Here is a 23487-nt window from a genome sequence, read left to right as displayed (position 1 = left end):
GTGGCACACACCTTTAATCCCAGCACTTGGAAACAGAGGCAGGCAGATCTGTGTGAGTTGGAGGCTAATCTGCTCTACATAGCAAGTTCTAGGCTAACAGGGCTTTATAGCAAGACTTGATCTTGGAAGAAAACAAATTCTGTTACAATTCATATAACTACAATTTTTAATTTCCTACATCTACAGAAAATTCTACAGAAATTTCTCTAGGTAGTTTATTTGAATTTAATATAAGATTTGAAATCTCAAACAAACCTTCACCTTCATTTCCAAACTATATACATCACTCCAGATCTTAAGCATTTGTTACATGATAGAGTAAGTGAATTCTAAAAATTTCACAAGTAAGAAACAGCATAATGATTGTGTAGGATCCATCAGCCCATGCTCACAAATCCAGCTGTATCCCATTCTGACATGGTTGCTGCCACCTACCGTGGATATTCATTCTGGCTCTTTCGCCCATGCCAACACAAATAGCGGTCTGGCCAGTGGTCAAAATGCACCCACACAAGAGGACCAAATGACTTAACAAGCACGAGTTACGGCAAGTCCTAAATATTTGTTCTCAAATACGATGCTTCTCCCATCTAATTGCCTTTCAACCAGGCACTTCGCTGTACACAGATGCTTCTGGAGGGCCAATGTTTGTGGTCTGTCTTGTTCTTGTCTGTTGTTTTTCCTTTTCCAAGACAGCCTTGCCATGTAACAGGATGAAACTCAATCCTCCTGCCTCAGTCTCTCAAGTGTTGGGTTTATAAGTGTGAACCCACACAGGGATCACTGTCCATGACTTTTAAATGTGGTACAGTCATGTGTTCATGATTTTAACTGTATACATCTATTTGATATACATCTATTATTATGTTCCTTCCCCCTAAAATTCATAATTAGAAAGAAGCTTTTTAAACCACACATCTCGTTGATTGCTAATTACAAGTGAGAAGAAATATTGTGGATATGCTAAATGTTTGAGGTTATAATGAAAATCCAAATGACTTCTTCACTTATAATTTTTTAAAAATGGCATTTTTCAGGGCAGGCAAGGTAGCTCCTGGCTTTGCCAAGCATTCAGGAGGCAGAGGCAGAGGCAGGCGGATTTCTGTGAGATCGAAGCCAGGCTGGTCTACACATCAAGTTCTAAGCTACAGGGAGACTTTGTCTCCCCCTAAAAGCAACAGGAGGCATTTTTTTCAGGTCAGTAAGATAGCTCTGCAGGTATCTGCCAATAAGCCTAGCAACCTAGGTTCAATCCTGGCCTGGACTCAGTCCCTAGGACCTACGTGATGGAAGGCGAGATAATTCCTGCAAGTTGTTCTTTGACTTTCACACAAGTACATGTACACACACACACACACACACACACACACACACACACACACAAACGTGCACCTTTAATTCTAGCACTTGGGAGGCAGAGGCAGGTGGATCTCTGAGTTCGAGTCCAGCCTGGTCTACAAAGTGAGTCCTAAGCCAGCTGGGGGCTACAGGGAGACCCTGTCTCAAAAAGCCAAACCCCTCCCCGACACACAAGTAAATTTTAATGTCATTTTCTCTAAAATCTATATAAATGTGTTTTTTGTAAAAAAAATTCACAGAAATAAACTGAGCAAGTAATAAATATAAAAATAAACCTAGCCAAAAAATAAATAAATAAACCTAGGAAGAAATCTATAAACCTATGACTAAAGCTATATTTAAAATATATATATATATATATATATTCTCACTCCCACAATATTGGAAGTAGCTTTGAAGAAAGAAGCTCTTTCTGAGGCGTTCTCCTTAGCTAGCTAGCTATCACCAAAATGCCTCTGCTCCCTAAGTAACTTAAACGGTGGCTGCCACTATAACAAAAACAGAAAAGAGAGGGGGGTTCCTTCTTTTCCTCCTGTTAGTGAAGCTGATGATAAAGTTCATCTAGAAAAATAAGCACACAGAAAATGTGCAAAAGTAAGCAGTGTGACAGGAGACAAGGCTTACCACAAACTCCCACACACCACAAAGCTTCTATTCTTAAACTGAAGCATAAGAACATGAACCAACAGACCAGCATCAACAGAAGGAAAGCCTCAGAAACAGACCCACATCATGCTCAAAATTATAAAATGGTCAGCATCTCCCAACCAAAGAAGCCAAATGAAATCTGAAGGAAGAAATTGGCAAATGGATGATAAACTTCATCTAAGGAAGAAAGAAAAAAAAAACCAAAAACTGAGATAAGACCCACCCCAGAACTTCTGAAGAACAATAGTAAGGGAACTTTACCAAAAAACACCTAAGGGACAGAAAAAAACAGACCAATCCCACAAAGGAAATACCATATAGTTTCGAGGCTTTCCAGGTAACAGGCTAGACTACGGCTTCTTTTTTTTTTTTTTTGGGGTTTTGTCTTTTTCGAGACAGGGTCTCCCTGTAGCCCCAGCTGGCCTGGAACTCACTATGTAGACCAGGCTGGCCTCAAACTCACAGAGATCCACCTGCCTCTGTCTCCCAAGTGTTGGAACTAAAGGCATGCGCCACCACGCCTGGTGACCATGACTTCTTAAACTTTTCCAATTTGTAGACTCTTTCTACACAAGAAATTTTTATGATAACCCCAGGATATAAAATAGGTATACATATCAAACATTTACAAACAATAACTCATGGAGAATTTTACTTTAAAATAATTCTTTGGTATGCATACCCTTTATTAAAAATGAAAGCAAAACTTCAAACTTCCAAACTAATGAGATGGATATCCTTATTTTTTCATATTACTCCATTTTATAAATTTATTCTGAGGTGGGGGGCAAATAGACAAACTTACAGGAATCTCCTTGCATTATGTGGGTCCTGAGGATTGAACTCAAGTTTTCAGTCTTGGCAGCAAGTGCCTATACTTGCTGAGCCAGGTCACTAGCTCATCCTTATTTATTTTGACATAAAGAATTAAATCTTGGCAAGACACCTGATACTATAGGACACAGAGCACTTTCAGCATTTTCCAGAGCTGGTTGGTATTTTGATGTTATCATCAGTGCTGGAAATTTTGCATGAATATGTAATACACATGGCAGAAGTATGTTTAGGACCATTTCAAAAACTTGGAAATTCTGTCCTAGTCCCAAGCCAAATTCATTACATGTATTTTTTTGTAATGAAACTAAATCAACAATTCAAATAATTATTTTTATTTTTTTAAATATGGGTCACTTCACAAATTTGCATGCTGTCCTTGCACAGGGGCCATGCTAATTTCTGTATAGTTGCAATTTTCATATATATGCAGCTGAAGCACCAAACAGTACATACTACTTCTCACATAGAAGTTATGCTCATAAGCACATTTCTAGAACATAACAATGTTCTAGATATGTAGATTTTCTGGACTGGCAGGATGGTTAGCAGGTTCAGCTTGCTGCACAAGCCTGGCAACATGAGCTCAATCCCTAGAACACACTCTAAGGTGGGAGGAGATAATTGATTCCCCCAAGATGTCTCTGACCACACAGGCAGTGACACATGTGTGTACACACTCACATGTACACACACATGCATACATGCATGTACCCCCACTCCCACATACATACACACATTAAAAAAAATCCACAGCCATAAAAATAAGAAAATGAGAAGTCATAAATAAATAAGTGAGCTTGTGAATTATCCTCCACCATATCTTATGTTTCTCAAATTGGGAGGTCCATTACTCTTACACCCTCCACTTAAGTATGTTCTTCCATGAGGATAAGAATCTTCACGTTTCAGGATGCAGATTTCACAGAACTTGAAACCCAGTGAAAACATACCTTCTAGGAGCATTTCTGGAATGTCGGCTTGGTATCTGGGGCCCACTCTGATTTCCCCTTTGTCAGCTAATAACGTTTTCATGGAAGGGTCATACACCAGTGAGTAGAAGAAGGCATCCTGACACAATGGACAGAAACACAGGTAAGTGGAATTCCTTCTACTTTCTATAAAGCAATAAATCAACATTACAGTAATGGGACATATAACTTCTGAGTATATAAAGTTTTGTCTTAAATTCATAAATCTTTAAGGAAAGCAGGGTATTACTGTCATTATGTATCATAGCACAAAATTAAAGTTAAAAGAATTTTAAGTAGATTATGAGATTTTACTATGTGTTTTAATCTAAAAGAATACCATTAATTACTCTAAAATTTTGAGATGCTAGCAAAGCTGGCATAGTGGCTCACCCCTGTAACCCCAGCACTCAGGAGGCTGAGGCGGGAAAGGTTTTGAGTTAGAGGCCAGTTATACAGCAAGACTCTATCTCAAAAACAAAATGAAACAAAAAGAATTCATGTTTTATTCAAAAATACTAAAAGGTAGATACATATACTGACTAAACTATACAAGAGTTGAACTTATATGTACTTTTATTAATATCACTATAGAAATCCAGTTAAATATTGATTATAATTCTGCTGTTCTCTGTTAAATTTTGAAGTATAGTTATATGTAAAGAGATAGACATATAAACATAAGTAAACACACCAGCACCATGAGCCCACATATCAAATATCCAAACTGTCCCTTAAAAACCTCAAGTGGGAGATGGCTTAGTGGGTAAAGGTACTTGTAGTCTTAGCCTGATGGTCTGAGTTCAGTCACTGGAACCCACAGAAAGATAGGAGAGATCAAAGGTGTCTTCTGATCTGCACATGCATGCTGTGGGCACATGCTCTACCAAGCTCCCCATCATGCATGCATGCACACACAGATGCAAATAATAACAACAACAACAACAACAATAATAATAATAATAATAATAATTTTTAAAGCTCAGGTGCCCTAGAGTTACTAAGCTCAAAGTGGCCTGGCTGCCAATCCTTTGCTAAATTCTGCAGAGCCCTGGAGTAGGAGCCAGTCAGGCCCTATCTTCTGCTTCCCTGTAGAATCCAGGGATCCTGTACACCACTTTCCATTCTGACCATGAAGAGCATGTCCCTACCATCCAGAGGTCACCAAGACCAGCTGCAAGACATGTATGTCAAACTGTAAATGTTCCCTTTCTAGGGATCTTACATACTGGGATGAAAAGGGGAAAAACAGAGACAGTTCTGCTCTTCCATTGACAACTTCTGCTCTGTACTTTAACCATGGATCAGACCAAACTAGTAACATACGATGTGAACTCTGCATTTATTTTTAAAATGCTATCAAAGGAGAAAAAGGAATCTGCAAACCATTCCTAACTGGGTTAGAGGGGATGAACACCTGTCCCAGCTTGCTCTGTAGACATGAGCAATAAAGGTTATCACTCCAGACCTGAGGATTCTGCCATTGGCTCATCAACGAATTTAAAAGCAGAGAAACTTCAAGGCACCATTAATTGCAAAAGTACTCCAATTTTAAAAGGGATTCTACCATAATCTACAGAAAATAAAATAATGACTTGGCATCAAATAGTTGCTTAGAATCTTTATATATGTATGTACGTATAAATAAAAAATACTCAAAATATGTTTAGTTCACAAAAGACAATGCAAAATACAAAGTCTTAAGAATATTTAAGCTGGGTGTGGTGGCACACACCTATAATCCCAATACTTGGGAGGTGGAGGCAGGAGGATAAGGAGTTCAAGGTAATTCTCAGTTCTACAGCAAGCATAAGGCCAACCTGGGCTACATGAGACCTTGTCTCAAAAAGAAAGGCTGAGTTAGACACTTGTGGCTGCTTGCAGAGAGCACTGTCACACTGGCCTGAGGTAGGGCTCAGAAAAGTGTAACTTTTTCTTTTCTTTTCTTTTCTTTTTTTGGTCTTTTTGAGACAGGGTCTCCCCATAGCCCCAGCTGGACTGGAACTCACTATGTAGACCAGGCTGGCCTTGAACTCACAGAGATCCGCCTGCTTCTGCCTCCCAAGTGCTGGGATTAAAGGTGAACACCACCACTCCTGGCTGTAACTTTTTCTTTTACTTTTCTTTATCCCTTTTGTGGGTACTGGCCAAAGGCTAAGCATGCTTTCCTGGGCCTCTTCACTTGCTCTTTTTGCCATATGAGGTTGTTTGCCACCTCACTGCAAACAGCATGGTTTTCTCTCTTCCTCTTCTCTGTCTCCCTTCTCCTGCTAGCTGCAGAGATTTACAGCTTGCCTACCCTGTTATTTTTCCCTTAAAAATCATCCTCCAGCATCAAGAGACAGACAGAGAGACAGCAAGACTCTGAAACACACCAGGTGACAACTGACCTCTGTGTCTGTAATGCTAATTCTGGGCATATTAGCATCAACTATCATTCCATCATACAACATGATGATTAAACCCCCCCCTGTTCTAAATTTCTTTCTTTTTTTTTTTTTAACTTTGATTTATTACTTGGGGAGAGCAGGTATGTCCATGCCATAGCCCACATGTGGAGGTCAAAAGACAACTTATGGGAGTCTGTTCTCTCTTTCTACCCTGTGAGACCTAGGGGTCAAACTCAGGTTTTCAGGCTTGGTGGCAGGTGCCTTTACCTACTGAACCATCTAGCCAGTCCTTTTCCGAAATTTCACAAGAATAAGAATATTAACCTTTTACTTGCCTAGAATATTATTTTTCGGTTGTTTTTATTAGACTTTCTAATGAATGCTTTATGTTCGCATTAAAGTTTTCCGGTTACATTTTCTTAATCTGAGATAAGAAATCAATATTTTTGAGTATGATAAAAAAATACATTTTTAAAAAAGAAGTGTGTCTCTTTAACAAATTCTGAAACAGACACATTTATGTAATAAAGAATCTGAGGGGAGTTGGATGTGCTGGCCCAACCTTGTAATCCCAGCACCTGACTGAGGCCAGAGGATCCGAGTTTCAGGGCCAACCTGGGATATATAGGTAAACTCTGTCTTAAAAAATGAAAAAATGATTTAAATAAAGATTAAGCTCTGAAGCATTCCTAAGAAAATAACAAGAGAGAGAAGAGGGGGGAAAGGGATGGGGGGAGAGAGAGACAAACAGAACGTGACTCATTTAAAAAACAAAAATAAGGGGCTGGAGAGATAGCTCAGTGGTTAAGAGAACTAACTGCTCTTGCAGAGGACCCAGGTTCGATTCCCAGTATTCATACGGCAGCTAACAACTGTCCATAAGTACAGTTCCAGGGGAATCCAATGCCCTCGTCTGACCTCCACAGCATTGCACGACATGGTGCACTCACATACATGTAGGCAATACACTCACACGCATAAAATAAAAATAGTAAAAATATTTTTTTGATCTTTTTGAGACAGGGTCTCCCTGTAGCCCCAGCTGTCCTGGAACTCTCTATGTAGACCAGGCTGGCCTCGAACTCACAAAAATCTGCCTGCCTCTGCCTCCCAAGTGCTGGGATTACAGGCATGTGCCAACTCACCTGGCATAAATAAAACATTTTTAAAAACAAAAATAATAGGGAAAAGAATTTATTTTATAAAGCTAAAAATACTTATCTAAATAATGTGCTTCGCTGATAACTACGAGATAGTTTTTTTTTTTTTAACTAACTCTTACTTCAAGCAGGAAAATGAAATAATCCAAATGTACTGCAGTCATTACACTCTTGTTAAAGCACCGCTGTAATGGCAGAGTAGTACCTTGGTACAGAAAAAGATCGATTCTAAGGTGCGGACCTCAGATGCAATTATGGGGAGAAAGCACAAAGCAAGAGCGCTGCACATTACCTCTTTATCAAGGTACGAAAGTACCGATTCTGTCTCATTCAGTAGGGCAACACTGCATTTTCCCCTGTTGAGAAAAGAAAAATAAGAATACATGACAAGCATTACTATCAATAATTACACAAGTAGGAATAGTCAAAACTTTAAAGGTAGGATTAAAGCCTTGATGGTAGTGAATAACTCATTTACGTGCACATACTTAACACTGTCCAGACCAGTTTTACAATCCTGGCCTTGGTAACCTATACAATAAAGCTATCTTTATAGATATTTATAGAGGTCAACCAGTTCAAGAAATGGTGCTAGGATGTAAACCTTTACAACAGACACATTACAGGTATTCCCTAAGTATTCAATAGAAAAGAAAAGCATCCAAGGAAACCTTCAGGCTAACAGTGACATTCTTCATCTATAAGCAGCACTGAGGTGTACACGAAGGATGGTCAAGGTTGTCGCCACACAAAACAGCACTCTAAAATAATATTCAGACTTCTTAGCAGTAACTGCATGTGAGAATCTCAAAAGAATACACATTCGTTTCAGTACGTAATGAATTTACCTTTACTAAAACTGCTCTAAATTCTAGTTAAATTTTAAACACAAAGAACTACAGAACAAGAGACAAAATGAATATCTGCAAACTCATGGGTCCTGGGGTCCGGCCGTATTTGCCTTTGTGTGTGTGACTTCAAAAATGAGAATCTTCTTTTTGAGACAAGGTTTCTCTATGCTGCCCTCACTGGTTTGGAATTCGCTATATAGTCTAGGTTAGCCTGGAACTCACAGAGATTGGCCTGCCTCTGCCTCCCTAGTGCTGGGATGAAAGGTGTGCACCACCATACCTGACTGAGAATCTAATTTTAATTTTTTAGAATGTGCATGAGTGCTTTGCCTGCATGTATAAAAGTGCATCATGTGTGGGCAATGCCCACAAAGACCAGAGTGGGTGTTAGATACCCTGGAACTGGAGTTATAAATGGTTGTTAGATCCATATGGGTATTGGGAACCAAACCTGGGTCCTCTGCTAGAGAAACCAGTGTTCTTATCCACTGAGCCATCTCTCTAGCCTTGAATCTATTTTTAAAAAGCTTGGTTTAAGAAAAACCACAGTTACCTAAGTAGAAGGACTTACTGTGAGTACTTTCAAAAGTATTCTCAACAGCTTGAAAACCTCACCAATGCGCCAAATTTGGCAAGGAAATCTTGATAAAGTTACTGTTTTCTTCCCAAGTGTCATGGTACACATCTGTAATCCTAGCACTCAGGAAATAAAAGCCAGCCTAAGTGACACAATAAGTTCCATGAGGCCTAGAAAGGGGGTGAAGTTTTTTTGTTTTGTTTTGCTTTTGTTGTTGTTGTTTTTCTTGTTTGTGTGTGTGTGTGTGTGTGTGTGTGTAAGTTCCATAAAGTTTGTTTCTTTGAGCTATGGTAGTTCACATCTGTAATCTTCCCACTCATAAAAGTAGGAGCACTGCAAGTCTGAGGCTAGCCTGGGATCTACAGTGAGTTCCCAGAAATCCTAGGCCATAGAGTAAAATAAAAAGAAAATCTAGTAAACAGAATGGTACATGGAAGCTGGTCGTGGCAGCACACACCTTCAGTCTCAGCAGTCTGGAGGCAGAGGCAGACAGAACTCCATGAGATCAAGGCCAGCCTGGTCTACATAGTAAGTTCCAGGTTATTGGGGGGCTACAGGGAGACCCTATCTCAAAACAACAAGAAAGAAAGAAAAAAAAAAGAATATACAGAAGCCACTGCAGAGGAGCTGAACTGAAATGACTACAGAAAGGGAGCTGCCGTGGATGTACGTGTGTGAGTACGTGTGTGTGTGTGCGTGTGTGTGATTTAAAAAAATAGAATACTTTTAAGTTAAAATGAAAGAAGAAAGGCAGGATCCTAAGTAGGTACCCAACACAGAATGGTGCGGATACTCAACATGGGAAAAAACACAAAGTACAATGCCACTGGGTCTACATCAGGCTTGGCACCGCTGGCTGACATTTGGGAAGAAGTAAGCCTTGGTTGTCAGGCTTCTCCTATGAGTAGCAGCATCCTTGGTCTTTATGCAGCAGATGAGAGCAGTACCCAGTTGTGACAAACAAAACTATCCAGACATCTTTAGTGTCCCATAGGACACAAAAATCATCCTTGGTTGAGAGTCACTGTTCTACCTGTTGAGGTTAATAAGCCACAGTTTTAGTAACTATATCCTGGGAATAAACATTTTAGAGTGCTTATGTAACTAGAATATGATTTTATGGATTTCAGACTATAAAAAGGAATAGGACAGCAGGGCATGGTGGTGCACACCTTTAGTCCCAGCACTCGGGAGGCGAGGCAGGGGGATCTCTGTGAGATTGAGGCCAGTCGGGTCTACATAATGAGTGCCAGGCTAGCTGGGGCTACAGGGAGATCCTGTCTCAAAAAGCACCCCCCCCAAAAAAAAAGAAATAAAAGGAATAGGACAAAAAAGAGAAATAATCTAGCTATCTTTATGTATTTCTATCCCAAGACTTGTTTTCTGCTGCAGTTCTTTAACAGACGTTAACAGATAAAAATTACAAGGAGGCAATTTGGAAGATTAAGGGAAAAGCACTCGCCCAGTTGGAAAAGCACTCGCCTACAATTCAAAATCCTGGGCTTCACTCCCAGCACTTCGTATACTGAAGCTGGTGATGCATGACTATAATTCTAGCATTCCGGAAGTAGAGGCAGGAGCTCAACATCAACCTTAGCTACCAAGGCCAGTCTGGGCTATGATAGACTGTATCAACAAAAAAACGAACAAAATACTAGGAAGAACTTGAGCCATGTGCTTGAGTAATGACTTAAAAAGTCAAAAGGGGGGGGGGCTGGAGAGATGGCTCAGCAGTTAAGAGCACTGGCTGTTCTTACAGAGGTGCAGGGTTCAGTTCCCAGCACCCATACAGCAGTTAACAACCATCCCTAACTCCAGTTACAGAAGATCCGACATCTTCTTCTGGCCTCCGAGGGCACTGTACTACCTGGGTACACCTATGTACACACAGGCAAAACATTCATACACATAAAATAACAATTTTTTTATCCAAAAAAAGAATGTTGAAATTTGAACTTAATGTCAATGGATTTTGTAAGAGAACAGAATAGCGAGCAGTGTTTGGGGAAGTTCTTGTGCCTGCGGCAGGTGAAGAGTACAGACTTGGTAACAAATATGAAAGTGTCAAAGAGGAATCAAGGCGGGAAATCCCTCCCCTTGATCCCATCTTCCTTTACAAGAGATGGAAGCTCCAAAACGCAGAAAGATCCTCCTCTCAGGTCAGGTGACAGACACATCTTTTCAACAGCAGGAACATCTCAGACAGTCCCATATATGGAATATCAGCACAGGGGACAAGGTACAGGGCATACTGTATATTCAACCCAGGCCACCTCTGCACTGTGATAAGGACAGGCAGAGAAATGCTTCAGTCTTTAATGGGGAGTGTTCATGAGACTTTCTCACTGCATGACTCAGTATCTGGGAGAAACAACTTCAGGAAAGAAAGGTTTATTTCAGTTCATAGTTTCAGAGGCTACTCCATAGTCCGTGGTCCTGCTGGTTCTGAGCTTGGTGAGGTAGAACATCATGGCAGCAGAAGATGTGGCAGAGACTACTCAGCTATGGCAGACAGTCAACAGAAAGAAGGGAATATAGGAAGGAGCCAGGGCAAGACAGTCCCGTAAGGACACACCCCCAGGGGCCTACTTCCTTCAACTAAGCACAGCCTCCTCCCTTCTACCACCTCCCCATGATGCCCTCATGTTATGAATCCATCCAGGGATTAACCTACTCAGTAGGCCAGAGCCCTCAAAATCCAATGACTTCTCAAAGGTTCCTCGGCAGGCAGCCAAGGTCCCAATACACAAGCCATACTCAAACCATAACAGAGGTTAAAATGATCAAGTCACAGTAAAAACAGCTAAACATAACATCCAAAGAAAGCATGCTATGGAATGAGGACGATCCTTAGTGATAGGACTCCTACTTAGTATGCATGAGGCCCTAGGTTCAAAAGGGGGAAAGAAGGGAGGGAGAGAAGAAGGGAAGGAGGGAAGGAGGAAGGGGAGAAAGGAAGACTTCGATGTTTAAACTGTGACATAACTTTCTTCACTTACTTTACTTCCTAAAGTACTAGTCATACTAACAATCCTAAGAGCCAAATTAAGCACACTAAGTAGCTTCCTCGTTCTAAAATCATTTACCTTATTTTTTTTATAAGCATGGTGGCACATGCCTTGTGTGGATCTCTGAGTTTGAGGCCAGCCTGGTCTACAAGGTGAGTTCCTGACTAGTCAGATCCTACAACCCTACTCAAAAACAAACGAATAGTAGAGGCAGGTAGATCTCTGTGAGGTCAAGTCTAGCCTGGTCGACAAAGCAAGTTCCAGGCCAGTTAGGTCTACAGGGAGACCCTGTCTCAAGAAGACAAAAAAGAAAAAATAATAATTTCTTTTTAAAACGGAATACTATTTTTTAACATCGTTCTATTTTGTTTTCCAATTATTGTATGACATGAATATCAGAGGACAAAGGTGTGAGATCCCCTGAGGATGCAGTTATGGGTAGCTGTGGGTGCTGCGAATTAAACCTGGGTCCTCTGCAAGAGCAGCCAGTGCTCTTAACTGCTGAGCCATCTCTCCAGCTCCTGCACTATTGTTTTTAACAGCAAAAGACCAAAATAGATCAAATATCCATTACATAAAATTAAATAAACTAGAGATTAAAGAAGTCATAGAAAAGAATGTAGCTGCCTGTCCTGGTGAAGCCAGACTGTAATTCCAATCTCCAAGTGGCTGAGGCAGGAGGATCAAAAGTTCAAGACACATCTGGGATACAGAGAGTGTTCCAGGCCTTGTCTGGCAACTCAGTGAGAGCCTGTGTCAAATGTAAAGAGTACTGGAGGTTTGATTGGGTGGTAGAGTGCTTGTCTGACACATGTAAAGCCCTAGGTTCAATCCCTAGGAGAAAAAAAATGTAGCGGGGCTGGGGTATGACTCACTGACATGGTGTCTGTTTAGCATGTGTGAGACCTGGTAGGGACTGAGGGGTGGGAACACAACCAAACAGTACCACACTGTACTCTCCAACTCCAGTGAGGGTCACAGCACATATCCTTCATTGCTCCTATAAGCACGAAGTCTTTTGGAAGTACACGTAAGTCTAAAACACTGATGGGCTCTGCAAGAGTGACATATCTTATTGTGCATCCCACTTTTGCATATTTTGATTTCTGAACTGTGTTCATTTATCACATATCCCCCCCCTACCAAAACTAAAATCGTCAGGGCTGTAGACATAGCACCCATGTTAGCTACCAACTGTCTGTAACTCTATTTTCAGGGGATCCACTAACAACTGTCTGTAATTCCAGTTCCAGGGGATGTGAAGCCCTCTTCTGCCCTCCATTGACATTACATACATGTAGTACACTTAACATACATTCAGGTAAAACAGTCATACATGTAAAATAAAAATAAATAAATCAAAAGAAAATGAAAAAAATAAAAATAAAATAAAATATTGCAAGTCTTAAGTGGTAGAAGAGGTTAATGAGCTTCCTGCGATCCTAATGGATTAAAGGACTACTCTGTCACCCGCCATTTTTGGTTCCAGGTTGTAAAAGCACGCTTCCAAATTGGGAAAACTATTCCTAACCAAAGCAACATTTAAGTTCATTAGTTCACCTATTCCATCTACCAACTACAGCTATACAGAGTATTTGAAATATTTTTGTGTATCTTTCTACTGTTTAGTAGCTTCTGATACATATAACCACCTAAAGGAAAATTCCTACCTTTGAATATTAATTGTACTGGGTAAAATATAGAGCAAAAAAAAAGTTCAGATAAAAGCTTTGAGGATGTACGGAAACACTTTATCAAAGTTTTTCCAAAACAGCCTGATAACTTTGCTTCATAAAGGCCCAGGAAGAGAGGCTGGTTGTGGTGGCACATGCCTTTAATCCCAGCACTCAGGAGGCAGAGGCAAGCATCTCCATGAATTCCAGGCAATCACACTGTAAAAAGCCCATTGGGCATGAATGATCTGTGGCCACAGCCAGGTTAAGGTACTTACATACAGTAGCTATCATTCCACATGCATACTATGCCAGATGCTACCAGAGTGTTTTGTGTTGTTTTGTTTTTTGTCTTTTTGATGCAGGGTCTCCCTGTAAGCACCAGCTGTCCTGGAACTCATTATGTAGACCAGGCTGGCCTTGAACTCACAGAGATCTGCCTGCCTCTGCCTCCCAAGTGCTGGGACTTACAGGCGTGTGCCACCACGCCTGGCTGTAAAATATTTTAATTCACTGAAGGATTCACTTAGATGAGGTAAGTTCCAAAGCATGCCAATGGGACAGAAGTGGGCATATTTCAGAGCATCAGCACAATAGCGATGAATTAAATGACGAATTACGGGCATAGCCCATGTGAGTCTTTGCAATGCCTTTAAAATGACAGCAAGAGAATTAAAAACAAAAGGCTCAAGGCACTATAAAGGGATCCAGCAGCAGATGAAAGATTTCAGAAAGTCTCAACATGCCAGGCACAGTGGTGTCTGTCTTTAATCCCAGGCAGATCTCTGTGAGTTAGAGGGTAGCCTGGTCTACATAGCAGGTAAGCTCCAGGCCAGCAAGGGCCACATAGTGACAGCCTGTCTCAAAAAACAAACAGACAGACAGAAAGTCTGAAGTAGATGGAAGACAATAAATTGAGCAAATCTGGGATGAGTACTTCACTCAACAGAGAAATGCTAAACACATTTCCACTAAGATCCACAAGACATGAAAGACAAAAAGTCCAAAGTTAGTAACAAGGGATCTGATCCTAGGAAGAGGGAGCTGATCTTTTTAACACAGTGTGAGAGAATGTCCAGATTTTGAGCAGCACCTCAAAAAGCCAGCACCACAACCTGCATGGCCTCTCACATACAAGGTCAGCACTGCTCTGGTTTGGGGTTTGTTTTGCTGTGCTTGACATGGAACCCACATCCTTGCACATACTGAGCTATGTCTTTTTCTTTCTTTCTTTATTTTTGAAACAGGGTCTCCCTGTAGCCCCAGCTGGCCTGGAACTCACTATGTAGACCAGGCTGGCCTTGAACTCACAGACATCTGCTGGCATCTGCCTCCTGAGTACTGGGATTAAAGGCCTATGCCTCCACACCCAGCCTATACTGAGCTATGTTTTTACCCAGCCCTTTATCTGGTTTTGAAAAAGAGCCAGGGCTCATTTTAACTTTCTAATCATAACAGTAATTGAGTTTTGTTGAAATGCAAACACAACCAAATTCATAACAAAAGGAAGTTTTTCTTCATAGAAGTGTTTCAACCACTTTAGAAAGAGAGAACAGTGTAATTATAGAACACCATCACTTCATAACACTGCAACAATGGGTTTCCAGGCAACAGTCAAGGGCCAAAGACACCCCAAAAAGAGACAGCCAAACATCATGTATCCAAAGAAACAATAGCACCACCTATGAAACTGTTTGTAATCTCTGACAGTTTCCCCTTCCCACTCCAGCCACTCCACAGCCAAGTCCAGGCCAACAGAGCTACATAGTAAAACCCCCTTCAAAAAGAATTAATACTGTTTGATGTTTTTATAAATCTCTTCAATTTCTAAATTAACAAACTATATTCTCTCTCCCCTTTACTGAGGTATAACTGACACACAAATAGTATACATTTACAGTATATGATGTTTGCTATATACAGTGGGAAATGACTCACAACCAGGTTTTGGTGAAACAGGTATACTTCATGTTCAAAAAGTCTGCCAAATACCCGTCTCAAAAAAAAAAAAAAAATAGCTTCAGGCTGGAGAGATGGATCAGCGGTTAAGAGTGTGACCTGCTCTTCCAGAAGACCAGAGTTCAATTCCAGCACCCATATCAGGTGGCTCATTTGTAACTCCAACTCCAGGGGGATCTGATGCCTCCAGCTCCCATAGGTACCTGCACTCACATGCACATACCCACAAGTATTAAGTAAATCCTTCAAAACTTTATATATATATATATTTGGTGTTTTAGAGACAGGGTCTCCCTGTAGCCCCAGCTGGCCTGGAATTCACTATAGAGACCAGGCTGGTCTCAAACTCACAGAGATCTGCCTGCCTCTGCCTCCCAAGCGCTGGGATTAAAGGAATGAGCCACCACACCTGGCTAGAACTTCTATATTTCTATATAATAAAGTTCTCAAAGAAGAATTTTAGAGTCAAAGATACTTATACACTACAATTTCACTGATTTTTCTGGTGATGTTAATACTTTAAAAAACATTGAATGGCCGGGCGTGGTGGTGCATGCTTTTAATCCCAGCACTTGGGAGGCAGAAGCAGGCGGATCTTTGTGAGGCCAGCCTGGTCTACATAGTGAGTTCCAGGCCATCTGGAGCTACAGGGAGACCCTGTGTCAAAAAAAGACAAAAACAAACAAAAAAACATTGAAATGATGCCAGGCATGGTGGCATGTGCCTTTAATTCCAGCCCTCGGGAGGCAGAGGCAGGTGGATCTCTGACTTCCAGGTGGGCTGTGATTAGGGAGATCCTGTCAAAAAACAACAAAAGACTATGTGTGTGTGTGTGTGTGTATGTGTGTGTATGTGTGTGTGTGTGTGTGTGTGTGTGTATATATATATATATATATATATATAGAGAGAGAGAGAGAGAGAGAGAGAGAGAGAGAGTATATATAGAGAGAGAGAGAGAGAGAGAGAGAGAGAGAGAGAGAGAAATGGGGGCTGAAGAGATGGCTCAGCAGTTAAGAGCACTGACTAATCTTTCAGAGGACCCTGGTTTGGTTCCCAGTACCTATGTGGTAGCTCACAAATGTCCATAACTCCTGACCTCCTTGGGCATTGCACACACAGGTACACTTACAAACATGCAAGGAGAGCACTCATAATATTGAAGGCTGGAAAGATAGCTTAGCCAGTAAAGTGCTTTCTGCACAAGCATGAGAACTTGAGTTCAAGCCTCATACCCAAAAGCTGGGTGTGGCAGCACATGCTTGGAACCCCAGTGCTTGGGAGGTAGAGGCAGACCTACACGTAAACCTCACAGGCTAGCCACCCAGTGAGAGCCCCTGTCTGAAAAAACCAAGACAGAGAGCACCTAAGGAACACCACCCAAAGCTGACCCGACCTCTGGCCTCCACATGCACACTCACGCATATACAAATACATATATTATATATGATACATAGTACATACATACACACATATACATACACGTATACACACACACACGTGAGAGAGAAAGCCAGGCATGGTGGCTCACCTTTCTATCACCCCAGAACTCAGGAGGCCAAGGTAGGAGAATTCAAATTTGAGATCAGCCTGGATTACACAGTGAGTATAAACGAGATCTTCTTTCCATAGGCCTTCAAATTCTAGCACTTGGATGGCAGAGGCAGACAGATCTGTGTGAGTTTGAGACTACTCTAGTCTACATTGCTAGTTCTAGGCCCTAGTCAGGTCTACATAGTGAGATTCTGTCTCAAAAAGCAAATGAAAGAAAGAAAGAGAGAGAGAGAAAGAGAAAGAGAGAGAGAGAAAGAGAGAAAGAGAGAAAGAAAGAAAGAAAGAAAGAAAGAAAGAAAGAAAGAAAGAAAGAAGGAAGGAAGGAAGGTATATAAGCATGAGCACTGTGTCCTCACCCTCACAAACATTAGAAATTAACACAAGAACTGTAGTCCCTCCCCCAAATATCTCTCAATGGCTAGACACATTGTCATTTCTCCCATCACGGCTGCTGTAAAATGCTTAAGATAATTCTGCTTGGTGACAATCTCTATAAAAGAGACTCTCCAGGCTCCAACCCCAGTCAAAGAACTATTGGCAAATAATCACTGTGGGGTCAGAGTAGATCTTCATTAAGACTCTAGATATGCTGACTAGACTCCAGTGGATGAACTTGCACAGAGGGACACCTGAACAGAAATGCTTGATCGGATAGGACTTAACATATATGACAGAATACCAGAAATCTTGTGAGGAGGGCTATTTGGGGGGGGGTTCTAAATTTGATTAAGATGGATTATATGAAATGCACAAAAACTCAATAAAAATATTATAAATCAACAAAAAAGAGAGAGACTCTCTACCAGGTAAAAGTTTCACACTGGTTCCAGGTAAGTCATTTTCCTGCAAGACCTGAGCAGCTTGTACTCACACATCCAATCTTTAATTCTAATGAGATTTCAATAACATTTAATTCTAATTTTCATTCACAATCTTAAATTTCATTTACAAGCAGTTGTAATTGAAAAGAGATTATTCTGCTATCTGTTAATGACTTTTATTTCCTTAAATAAAAATTGAAGACAGGCACTATGCAAGTTTCAAATTCGGAATGGCAATTGTGTACAGTATTCCACAGTGGAAGGAAAAAGGAAACCAGGATACCGACCTTCGGGACCGTACAGTCTAATGAAATATGAGCAGAACTATTTAGGCAAATTTTACATAAGGTACAAGGTTTTACCAGCTGTTCGAGAGACTCTCAAATATGAATTAAGAAAGGCAGCTCCTCATTTTGGAGCTGCCACATGGCATCCTTAGGCAGAGATGATTTCTACAGATGGTGCTAGCCATTCTTCCATGTGGAGACAGGGACAGTGATTCTGTCTGGATTCTGCGGTACTGACCTGACACCTATTTAAAGAGCCTAACTAAGGCTTTCTCTGAAGCACAGACACTGTACACCTGTGTCTTTAAGACTAACCCTACTATTGACACCAAATTTAGGTTTGAAATAGCTTTTCTTGTCCTTTTAAGAAAGCAGTTTGGGGGCCAGCAAGATGATGGCTAAGATGCTTGTCACCAAGCCTGACAACCTAAGTTCTATCCTGGTCTGAGTCTGATCCCTGGGCCCCACAACTGCCACAAGTTGTCCTCTGACCTCCACACACCCACTGTGGCATGGACGCACCCATATCTTACATAAATAGTAAATAAACAAATGTAAACTCTTTTACTGAAGAAGGAGGGGTGTAGCTTGAGAAGCTGATACAAGGAAGACTGTAGGAGTTTCAGGCCCATTTGCTTTACAGAGTGAAACTGTCTCAAAACAAACAAAACTAAACAAATTTTTGAAAAATAATAAAAATAAAAAGCACAGTTGGGCTAAAGATATAGCTACATGATAAAACCTTTGTCTAGCTAGAGCACTTGTCTAGCATGTACAAGGCCCAGGATTCAATCCCCAGCACTAGGGGGAGAAAAAAAGAGACTGAAAGGAAAGAGAAGGGGGGGAAGGCAGAGAATAGTAGGGGGGGAAGGAGGAGGAAAGGGAGGGGGAGGGGGAGAGGGGGAAGAAGAGGAGGAGCAAGGTTTAAACAATGAGGCAGGTGGGGTCCCTGAACTGGGGCAAGGTCCACTAACACAGATAAAATGGATTTCTCCACCACCACTCATACCTTGAAACAAGATAAGCTTGGAGAACAAATAATCAGCTCCAAACCCTGTTACTAGAGGACAGACTGGGCCCAATAATCACCAGGTATCTAAGGAAATGTTTTTAAGACAAACCGAAGCCTAACTTCAAACGCTGTGGTTTAGATCTCAGGTTTGGCAAGGAAGAATTAGCTCTTGTTAATTATGACTAACTAGCTGAACCACAGGCTGGGAAGGGACATAATCGTTACATGTACCAATGCTGTAATTAGTAGCTTTTTAAAAGGCTGGCTGCATGTACTCAAGATGTGGGGAAACTAATATTCAATCACAAAAGGAACACATCCATAGACTTAGGTAGTAGTCGCCCACTTAAGAAAGTTATTTTCCAGTTTCTACATACAACTAGCATTGTAACACTATCTTTTACTATAATACCACTCATATGCTCAAGTAAGTTTTAAATTTAGATCTGCCCATCTGACTTGAATCTATATAGAAGAATTATGTGAAGTTGACATTCAAAAAACCTACCTGCTACAAGTTACTTACTTGTAGTAAGTAGTACTAGCTTTCACTATGTCTGATGGGTTTTTTTGTTTTGTTTTGATTGGTTTTCTTAGCATTTCTAGTTGGGCATGAATAACTAATGCTATATATCTGCAACCACGAAACCAGACAAAGAATTTCTGAACATGTAATTTACGAAGTGGGAGACTTAGAAAGGTGCTTAATCATTTTGTGCTTTGGTCCACTCATCTGTTAAGTGGGGATAACATATCTACTTTATAGTTATTGCGGGTATTAAATATATATACAGCAACTATCATAAAAAGTTCAATAGATGCTGGGATTTTTTTTTTCTTGTCTTTTTGAGACAGGGTCTCCCTGTAGCCCCAGATGGCCTGGAACTCACCACATAGACCAGGCTGGCCTCGAATTCACAGAGATCTGTCTACCTCTGCCTCCCCAGTGCTGAGATTAAAGGCATGTGCCACCATGCCCAGTGATGCTGGGATTTTTAAAAGTCAAATTCAATACATATAAGCCTGGGCCATTTATAAAAGAGAATATAGGAGCCCCAGTACCACAAAGTAGACAATAAAAGGCTACTTTTAGAAACAAGGTAAGAGGCAAATAACTAGCACATCAGACTTCTCCAACTCTGGGTTGCCTTCCTCAAATTTATGAATTTTTGGTCTACTTATAGATAAATGCAGAATAAGGACACACTCATGAATCACATGACACTAACTTAAAGAGCACTCAGTATCAGCTACATGTAAGAAAATATTTCTTATATGTAGACATATATATATATAAAACACAACTGAATATAGTAAAATACATACAATAACAGCTTGCATAATAATTTCATGTTTTATAATACACAAAACATATAATGTATTATGAAATGATCTAAGCCACTGTCCTCTGTCCTTCTCCTCTTCCACCCTCAAAAATGCACTAAAGGGATTCTCCATGCTCATGCCCTATCTCAAGAGGCAAATCACTAATTCTGCCCAGAGCGAGCCCAGTTCTTCTTTCTCGCTCACATCCAGGGGAATCAGTAGGAACAAAGAGCTGCTTCTTGCTGTACTGGGAAGCTAACAGCAAGTGAATATTAAAGTTCACCAACCACAAAGGACCTCGAGAAAGCCTCCATCAGGTTTTCTTCCTTGTTACATTCAGCAATAAGGAAATTCTGGGCACTTGATGGTGCCCCTCAGAATAAAAACTCAGTATTCATAAAATTACCCCTCTTTGCTGCCAAAGAACAATGGGGCTTCGGTAATTTTCTCCTTCTAAAGCAGAAACAGATAAGGCATGACTTCAACACCAGCAAAATGTCAAGACCACTCCAACATGCACTTGTTCTGCACCAGCATGTGGGCTGGTTAACAAGGCTTCGTGCCTTGGCCAGAGGCTGCCCCTAACTCCCTTCAGCTGTTTGCAAAGGAGAGCCATAGATTGGAAAGCGTGGTGAGGCACTACTCCCTCTCAACTTGGAAAACACAGAAGCAAAAAGTCATAAATGTCTCTTCATCATAATTCAAAGGAATTAGCACCAGGTAAAGTCCTTGCATAAGTGTTCATAATTATATTCCAATATACTCTCTCGGGCCTTATGGAAGATGAAAAACATCACTACTTTTTCCATTCCAGGCAATCTGTTAAAAGAAACCAACATTCTTGTAAACAGATTCCAAGCTATCAGAAGGGTAAATTAAAAATATACTTGTGTGTTGTGGATACATTCTTCAAACCATTTGTCAGATTCTTGTTCTAGCAAGAATCTTATGACTGGCCCTATAACTTCTTAAGCTGAAAATTAATCTTTATATTCTAGCTTCTTCCAATGAAATAACTAATGCATATGGCTTTTTAGCATTTATTAGTTATGTACATCATTAAGAAAATCTCACTTGGGCATGGTATAATTCCAGTACCTGGAAGGTAGAGGCAGGAAGATCAGGAATTGAAGGCTAGCCTCAGCTACATAGTAAGTTTGAGACGTTCTGGGGTTACATGAGACCTTATTTCATATATATCATTTCACAATATGTTCTGCTGTTTTATCTCTTTGAACAAAATTATTACCTAACATACCCAGTTTTCTTTCTTGGAGTAGCCCTACTGAAGAAGAAAAGACTTTCACATTATCTGCCCTGATCATATATTCTAGCAGAGAGCATAAGTCACACAGAATATAACTCTAAGCTGGGTGTGGCGACTCATGTCTTTAATCTCAGCACTTGGGAGGCAGAAGCAAGCAGATCTCTGTGAAATCGAGGCCAGCCTGGTCTACACAGTGAGCTCCAGGCCAGCTGGGGCTACAGGGAGACCCTGTCTCAAAAAGACATCTATATATAGGCGTGTGTGTGTGTGTGTGTGTGTGTGTGTGTGTGTATGTATGTATATACACACAACCATGGTGATCATAATACCCCTGCCCCCCAAAAACATCCTAAATTAGGGACATTCAAGTATTTTTTAACTATTGTAGAAAATGGAATTCCAGTACCTTTGTCTCACACTTATTATTATAGAAGCTCTGTGTCCATTTCTAAAACAGTTATGCACAAAGGTCCCTAGAGTTTGTATGTTTAGATTTGAAGACCAAATTAGAGATTTAGAAAAGACTACAAACTTTACACTAGAAGTGCAGACTTAGAATCAATCCAAACATTAGAGGGTAGCAATTATTAAACAGTGAGGAAATATTAAAATGGTTACCACCTTTTTTTCTATAAATGATTTTTATGGTCATGACCAGCAAGAAATAGAGATTCGGAACTCATGTTGAAGGAGTCTCTTCAAGCTGACTGCAATACTGTGTTCCCTCATGCACCAATCGCCCTGGGTGCCACCTGTACACAAGTGGTACTCACCGGTTCCCTCTGCCCGGGGTGCTCCATGCTCTTTTGGAAGGAACAATACCAACTCCTACAGCTTTAGTGATCCCAAGGATCAGAATCCACTTGTCTTTTGTTTCTTAACTTGTTACTATTATTATTATTATTATTATTATTATTATTACATGTATGGGGGGGTAAGCATGTGCAGGGTGCTCATGTGGTGATCATGCACAAGTGGTTCTCTCTTTCCTACTTTGTAGGTTCCAGGGATCGAACTCAGGTCTTCTGGCTTGACAGCAAGTGCCTTTACACACTGAGCTATCTTACCAGTCATCTTTGTTTCTGTTGAGTCAGGGTTTCATGTAGCCTAGGCTGGCCTTGAATTCCCTATGTAGCCAGGGAGTTCCTTAAGCTTCTGATCCTGCTGCTTCTACCTCTACAGTGCTGGGGATCAAACCCAGGGTTTGATGCATGCTAAGCAAACAGTCTACCAACTGAGCTATATCTCCAGGCCCAGAATCAGGAAGTCTTTTGAGGTCAAACATTTTGTTATGCCTCCAAGATATACTTACTACAAACTATACTGAAGAAATAGCTCAGCTGTATCTTCCTTAATTTCTGTCAGTAGTTCAAAAAAGACTACCACAGCTCCAGCACAGTTCCCCAAAATATAAAGTAAGGGCTGGGTTTTTTGAGAATTTTGGATCCTACCAATGCACAGAGCACAGTGCAGGGAGCGTAGCTTGCCCAGCATGTGCAAGGCTCTGGGTTCAATTTCTGGCTCTGCAAAATAAAAAAAATTTAAAAATAAGTGAATGCACAGAGCTGGTGCCAATAAATGAATTGCAAAAGAACATAAAGTGTTCATCTAGAAATCCTCAGAAATAAATAAAAAGCCATGTGATAAGAATAGGAGATAGGAATTGGCTAGGCAGTTAGGGTAAAAAAGACCCCAAAGAAAAGTAGCCAGTTCCCTGGCTAAAAGCCAAAATGTCCTTGGGACTGTTAGCAACATACTCTGTTGAAAAGGCCCAAAAAATCAAAAAAATTTTG

The 23487-nt window shown here is 40.7% G+C and overlaps 1 protein-coding gene and 1 pseudogene across 1 annotated transcript in view; both read right to left on the bottom strand.

Annotated features, from left to right (window-relative positions):
- Mta3 (metastasis associated 1 family member 3) overlaps positions 1-23487 on the bottom strand; it is a 156657-nt gene that overhangs the window by 87135 nt on the left and 46035 nt on the right. The window contains exons 6-7 of the mRNA XM_029564838.1: positions 7655-7718; positions 3795-3912 (exon numbers count right to left, since the gene is read on the bottom strand). Of these exons, the coding sequence (XP_029420698.1) occupies positions 3795-3912; positions 7655-7718 (182 nt within the window). The remainder of the gene's footprint in view (positions 1-3794; positions 3913-7654; positions 7719-23487) is intronic.
- LOC115070832 lies at positions 3184-3283 on the bottom strand (annotated as a pseudogene).

Source organism: Nannospalax galili, unplaced genomic scaffold (genome assembly GCF_000622305.1).
Source record: "Nannospalax galili isolate Female #2095 unplaced genomic scaffold, S.galili_v1.0 scaffold257, whole genome shotgun sequence".
NCBI classification, from domain to species: domain Eukaryota; kingdom Metazoa; phylum Chordata; class Mammalia; order Rodentia; family Spalacidae; genus Nannospalax; species Nannospalax galili.
Note: the sequence above shows the minus strand (reverse complement) of the source record. Positions and strands in the feature narration are given on the sequence as shown.